Genomic DNA, 7,174 nt, shown 5'->3' on the forward strand with positions numbered 1-7,174 from the left:
TAGGAATCAAAGAAAAACAAGATTTAATCATTCCTTTCATTGTGATATATAAACATCTACATTGATGGGGCATAAGATTAAAAGCAGCACAAACAACTACAGCCCATGGACAAAGAACAAATAACCCAAAAACCATATCCCACTTAAAGAAGATATGAATGCTCTAATCCCACGTATGTCAAGCGCAAGAGAAACATAGACTTGAAAAAGATTTGAAAGACTCACACCAACTTGCTTGCAAGAACGCGTTCTCGTCTTTCTATGTATCCAACTGGGAACCAACCTGCTTTTCCTCTGCATTCACCTTCTGCCCAGCCACTGTTTGACACCTGCCAAGCACAGAAAGTGAACAGATCTCGTAAAAGAACTGGGATAAAAGATAACCAAATCCAAACATGCTAAGAATAAGCAAGATATACTGCAAAAAGGAAAAGAAAAGGACAATGGAACAAATATAATGCAAACTTTATCATTGGGTGGATTGAGGTATCCAATAAAGCAATGTATCCATAAAGTTTTAATTTCCCATATTACAGGGAAAAGGAAAACAGCTGCCAAATTTAAAATAAAATAATAATAATAATAATAAAAGGGAGTGGGGAGGGCCATTAAACTTAACTTAGGTGCCATGGTTTTGAGTTCAAAAATACCAATCCAAATCAGAAGATTGCAAGCCTTTACCAAATAATTCTAACATAAATGACATGAAAAGAAATTTGAGAAGGAGAATACTTTGGTTCATACACATACAATCTGATTCCATCACCCAGGATCAGAATCTAATCCTGTACACAGTTATTCTTCAATCATTTTTTCCAAGAATCCTCTAATCAAATTGTCGCCACTAAATGAAGATCACAGTGGGACAAAGGATGCTAACATCAACATAAAAATAGAGTGCATTTGGCAATTCACAAACCAAACAACAAAAAAGCCCTTAAGATGTGACCACAGGACTGACAGTTGGGTGCCCCAGATGGTAGGTGGGAGGAATGACAGAGGAATTGCAGAAGATTGTTTTGGAAGTACCAATTAGAGGAACCTTTTGTGTTTGTGTGTTCATCCATACACCCTCAGTGAACAACTTGTGAAGTGAATATTTTATATCAAGTCCTGATAAAAGTTACAATTACCCTTCAATTCCAAATATATGCAAGCATCAATGTATCCATGAGAAGAGGAGTCTAAGGTGAAAAACCTTTCGGATCACAACATGATCACCAACTGACAAATTCAACTCCACATCAGATTCAGCTTGAAATGAATGCATGACCTACAGTAAAATGAAATGAAATAATATATAGCAGAATAGTCAAGAAGTATGGACTCTGTATCATAATTACAAATGGATGACAAGAATGATAGTTACTTCTCCTAAGAAATAGCCCATGCTGCCAGTTGATTCACCGTATGTTTGAGAAGCAAAGACATTGTTCACTTCATCATATGATGGGGGAGGAGGCATGGCATTATTTGCAGTTGGACTAGGAAAAGCTTCAATTCGTTGACGCTCTGCCAGCATCTGTTGTCAACAACAAAAAATGCATGTCATCACCACTCGGAACAGCAAAATATTGTTCATACAGAAATCCAGGCCCCGACCCTTAGCTCAGGCGGTAGATTGCGGGGAGGGGGTTGGGCTTCACTGCCATCCAGATCAGCAGAGAGGAGCCATGTCTAGGCTGAACCTCACATTCAGACACTCCATGACATGTATTGGACACTTCATGGATGTGTTCAAAATTCTAATTTTCTAAAACAATTTATTTTTGTTATATACATGACCTACACATTTGCAAGAAGCATGGGCACAATAACATACAACTATTTCACATTAATAAAAAAATGATATGATTCCAAAACGAAATAAGAAAGATAAATAGAAAAAAAAAAAGGAAAAAGAAACCTCTTCCAGTAGCATACATTGTGTTTTACATGCACTATCATGGTCAAGCTTCTTCTTCCAAGTCATACAATTCTTCAAACAAAAATTCTGATTAAGAATCAAACTAATATGTTTTTTCATGCAAAATATGTACTCAAAAACCCTTGTACAAAAGCAACACATGAATGCAACTGAACTGAAAAGAGATGCTATAGTACCATAAAGGAACTTGCAAAATTAATACATACCTCACTTTCTAGCTGATCAAGTATCTGCAGGACACTTTGATGATAACTGCGCTCTGATTCAACCTTCAATGCAAAAAAATAAATAAATAACTAAGAATATGTTTGAATACACTTCCTGTTTTTGTTTTTAAAATTAGAAAATAGTAGGAACTTTTATATAAGATACAAGAACTCTAACATGCATATATTAAAAAAGTGATGGTTTTAAGAACCGTTTAAAAAAAATTAAGGTCTCAAAAAAATTTTACTACCTCAAATTTTAAAATGTTTGAGAGTGATTTTTAAAGATATAAGATAAATCTAAACTTTTTGTACAAAATGTTCTACTTTTACATATAAGTTTATGATTTTAAAAACAAAGAATAGAAAGTATATCCTAATGGATACTAAGTAGAACAAAATTAAAATAATAGAAAAAACAATTTTCCAACTCCAATTTCCAATTATCCATATTTGAGCTAGACTTGGACAAGTCCTCATACTGAAAAAAAAAAAAAAAAAAAATCTGTATTACCATGGCAATAATTCGCTGAAGAGTCAACCTTTGTTGTTGGCCTTCTACAGCTGCCATTGCGGAGACCGCTTCTTTACCTAATATTGCTGTGTTTGACTTCAGCTCATGAAGCTTGGCTTCAGCAGCCTCCAGCTTCAAAACATTATCAGGATTGCCCATGGATTCCCTCGCCTTAATTTGACGTTTGGAAACTTCTATAGCCTGTCTGGGTGAAAAGTAGAATGTAAAGACAATCTTGGAGGAGTAATCTCAGGTAAGTTTAAAATTCCATGTGATCTACATTTTTCTACTAAGATTTATTTAGAGGTTTTACAGTGTACCAAAATGCCATCATGAACTTGGGATTCATAGGTCCAAACTGAAAATCATTATTGAGAATCATCTATAATAAAGCTGAAATGGAAATAACAGGAATATGACAATGAAATGAATCGCTCAAATTTTGGTAAGAAATGGAAGATGCATCCAGCAGACTGCAGATATAAAGAAATGTCTCATATCTAACGTTACCTGAGCTTCAGCTTCCATTCGCATTCTCTCATATCGTTGAGCAAGATGTCGAGCATCCTCCAAGGGAGCTCCCATTACCATTGCTCTTAAGGGTTCTCCAACCTGGAAATAAAGAATCAAACACTGGATAACTACACATTATAAAGGTGAAAAACTGACTATTAAATGGAGAATTTAGAATGATAATGTAAATATGTCTTAATCGATTTGATTCTGTAGTTCATGTAAAAAATAATCCATAATTATAAAGAATAATAACGCAAACCTCCATCAAACTGCAATATGCTTTCAAATCAAGCTTCAGATGCAATACACCCAGTACATGCTCTAAACTCCAAAATGATTAATGAATCAAGTGGCTTTTTTGACAAGGCTTATATACAGAGAAAGTGACAAAGTCCAAGACAAACGTATTGAAATGAGAAAATAACTCATAATAACTTAAGTTGAGGTAGAAAAATGATGCGACATAATGGAAGCAATGTAATAGCAACCATGGCCATAATGAAGTGGATTTGAGTAGGGCAACCCCCAGTAAGAGATCTAGTGGAATGAGATGTTTCCAATATCATTTAATAGTTTTGATTTTGTAATTACAAGGGAAGTAGTGCTACATGTTCAACAACATAATTTCCAACAATTTGGACTAAATCTAGCAGGCATTTTGTTTCTTGTTAAATACATATTTTGCGCATGCATATTTTTACTTATGAGTGTCACAATAACATCAGATCAAACCTTGGTGCCAAGAGCTTTCAGTAGATTTCCACGCTCCTTTTCCATTTGAGCACGAGCTCTAGCAAAGCTTAATGCAGCTTTAGATAAGGTACTGCCACTGGTACAAGTGTTTTCAACACCATATTTTCTGCTGTCTTCTGACAACTTGGTACCTGTTATAAAGATTGCAAGTACGTAAATGAAAAAGCAGCATGAAATGAAATACCAATAAAGGAAAAACAGTCTCAGCAGCTCACCTATTTCAACTTGCTTGGACCCAGTAACTATGAAACCTTCCACACCACGGACAATATCCCTTTGGAAATGCTAGTGAGAGAAAAGGATATACAAAGGTTAAGAAGAAATATACAGGACAGTTACATAGAAGTAAGAGGCATTGTGTAACCTTCCCAGCACGGGTTGATATGTAAAGTTTCTCAAGTTTTTGATGTTGCTGAAGTTCTGACTCATCAGTGAGGACATTATCTGGGCCACCATAACCACCACCAGAAAACTGCTTGAGAACAGCCTGGCATCAAAATTCAACATCAATCATAATTTTCAGCAAAGCCACCAAGTAAACCTCAGAAACTCGTATACATTTGAAAAAGTATAACCATAGAGACGAGGAACTAATGAAACTGGTGAAGTGGCAACAAATGAAATATAAAGACGAGTCAAAAACTAATAAGAAATGTACATAAAACAGATAAAAAGCCATCACATCCAAACAAATTTCCAGGAGAAGCATCACATCACCAGATAGCAACAGGAGGGGGTGGATAGAAAATACAAGACCCGTCGATACTGACACAACAATCAATAGGACAGGAACACATGGCCATGAAACCAATACATAAGAAGCCATGGATCTCAGACTGCATTATTTGAACAAGTAATAAATGGAACTGCATGTTCATGCTCATTTGCACAAGTTGAGCATAAGACCAGGCAGATCAAGAAGAACTGCATTTCTAACTTGAATGTTGCTTGTGTGGCATGCCAGTCCTAAGATGAAGGCAAAGGCATTATTTCATACTTGCATATTTTAGTTTGATGTTATGAGAAAATAATTTTTTTCAATAGGCAACAGTACGAGAAAATAATATAGATAACTTATCCAAATTTCAATTGTAAAACCAAGTAAGCAGAGTGCATAAGGTACCATGTGTAGGGAGAGGAACCAAGAATTCATTTGTTTCTATGGATGAAACTTTTCCTCAGATTACACAAAGTTCGGATGTAAACAAATATTTTCCCAAAGCAACCTTAAAATACATAATAAAGCTTAGGGAAACTTCAAGGTCAGATAACCATTGACATAGCTACAGACTTATGGAAATAATAATGAAAATCTTTCAGGAAATGTTGCATTGAAACATATTGATCCTAGACATGTATTTAGAAGACCTTTCAAGAAATAATACACTTCCAATCGACACTAACCTACTGAATTTTACTGCAAGAGGAAACCAGAGGAACAACAGAACAAAGTGTTTGTTAACACATCAAGACACTATGCACCAAATAAATTTCTTTGATGCAGAAAAAGAAAATAGTAAGTGTATAAAAATTGAGCTAGTGCATGTGCATTATACATCATAACCAAGAATCCATGTAAAGGTTTAGTACAAAAATTTGATATTATATCAAACGTTTGTTTACTATTTAGGTCAAATCATGATATATCCTGTCTACTGAACCACTGGTTCGATTCAGTTCATTTGCTTCTGAAAATAGTAAAACCCATGTGTTACTGGAAGTGTAAATTACAAATCCAAACATTATTCTTTTATTCCAACTCTCCCACATCACCAGTCTTGAATGAATTTAAAATCCACAAATATCAAAATTTTCATTTCAAATTTACAAGACAAAGAACACAACACCCATGTTCCATGAAGTAATAAAGAAAAGACAAATCACATCCCAATACCAATCTCCAAACCCTAGACAGCACGGTTATAACATTCAAAACTGTATACCACCTTTAAATGCTTCAACAGCTAGACTACAAAGAATATATTAAATCATGACACAGGTCACCACTACTGAAATGAAGACAAAGATAATCTCATCATATAAATAGAAAGCTTCAACCTGCTAAGAAAGTCTATCGCACAGAACATATAAACAAGAGGCGCACAAGAATCAGAAAAAATATATGAAAATACAGCACAAAGAAAATTCAGAATCTTACAACAGCCACTTTAGCCTTAACAAGTTTTAAAAATATTCAAATATTTCACATCCTTTTTCCCACATTTTCTCGGCAACCAAACGGGGCGTTAGGGTTTCTTTAATACCTGCTGTTGCTTTGCGACCTGGTCTATAATCTTTGTGGCTTGCTTCCTGATTGCTTCCATTCAAGAGAATGAAAAAGGTCGAGGACTTCAACTCCCAAATATTTGGCAACAGAAACGAATTTTCAAAATTCAAAATCGAAATGTTTTTGAAAAACTGTTTCTCAAAATAAAAATGTTGTTTTAAATTTATACCACTCAACACAAGATGCAGGGGCTTTTTGAGTCGCGAAGTCGAAAGGAGCGGGAGTGGCACGTGGAAGCTGTCTATTGGCGAGGTTTATTGTAGGGTGTTAGTCACGTCTTGCCATGTTGGGAGAAAAAGTTGTGGAAAAAGCACCGGGTGTGATGATTTCATGGGATTTGGTTTTATTTTCTACTTTGTGGAGGAGAAGTTTTCAAAGCATGTTTTGAAAACAAAATTGCGATTCCTTCCTTCGCTTCTTAAATGGGCTTTAGAAAGAATGGTTACTTTCAAATTCCGATTTTACTCATCCTATTCATTCAGTAATATTGAAAAATGATTAATTTCATTGACCTCCCGAAGCTTCCGTTAAATATGTCTAATTTTTATAAATTTAAATTTTTTAAAATTTTATCAAATACCTATTTTATCTTTTTTTTTTTTAATTCAAAGCAAATAAAGTGATAATTAAATTTGAAGAAGGCACTGTTATTGAGTGCAGCCATTGATGTTCCATGAGTATGATTGCCATGTATTATATTTGGACAATGATAACGGGGGGACATGACTCAAGCTATTTGCCGAATGGACTCAATTGGTTTGCCCAAGAAGCTATCTGCATTCAACTACCAAAAACAAACCTTCTTAACTGCTTTTCATAAAATATGTCTCAAAGTAACCACTTGTCTAATAAAAGGTCAGTCACTCCAACCAACCTGTTGAGTGTTGAGGGAAGCATGCCTGAAATAAAAAACACAAGGGTCTAGGGCTGCACTCCCCTAACCCACTGGCCATTTGGATATTGGAAGATAT

General features: G+C 35.1%; 1 protein-coding gene across 3 annotated transcripts; it reads right to left on the bottom strand.

The window, feature by feature from the left end:
- LOC100264255 (SH3 domain-containing protein 2) lies at positions 1 to 6,555 on the bottom strand. 3 transcript variants are annotated; one of them, XM_002279526.4, is made up of 10 exons: positions 6,181 to 6,555; positions 4,281 to 4,403; positions 4,132 to 4,201; positions 3,896 to 4,047; positions 3,158 to 3,259; positions 2,648 to 2,848; positions 2,134 to 2,196; positions 1,370 to 1,522; positions 1,199 to 1,273; positions 1 to 329 (listed from the first exon to the last, which is right to left on the bottom strand). In XM_002279526.4, exons 1-10 carry the CDS (start codon positions 6,238 to 6,240, stop codon positions 222 to 224), a joined length of 1,107 nt encoding a protein of 368 aa, XP_002279562.1. In that variant the 5' UTR covers positions 6,241 to 6,555; the 3' UTR covers positions 1 to 221. The 3 variants fall into 3 exon arrangements, with proteins under 3 accessions (XP_002279562.1, XP_010664761.1, XP_010664760.1); XM_010666458.3 differs by having other exon boundaries at positions 271 to 329; positions 1,134 to 1,273; positions 6,181 to 6,554; XM_010666459.3 differs by lacking the exon at positions 1,199 to 1,273 and having other exon boundaries at positions 6,181 to 6,554.
- Between the last annotated feature and the right edge of the window lie 619 nt (positions 6,556 to 7,174).

This window comes from Vitis vinifera, chromosome 18 (genome assembly GCF_030704535.1).
Source record: "Vitis vinifera cultivar Pinot Noir 40024 chromosome 18, ASM3070453v1".
NCBI lineage: Eukaryota > Viridiplantae > Streptophyta > Magnoliopsida > Vitales > Vitaceae > Vitis > Vitis vinifera.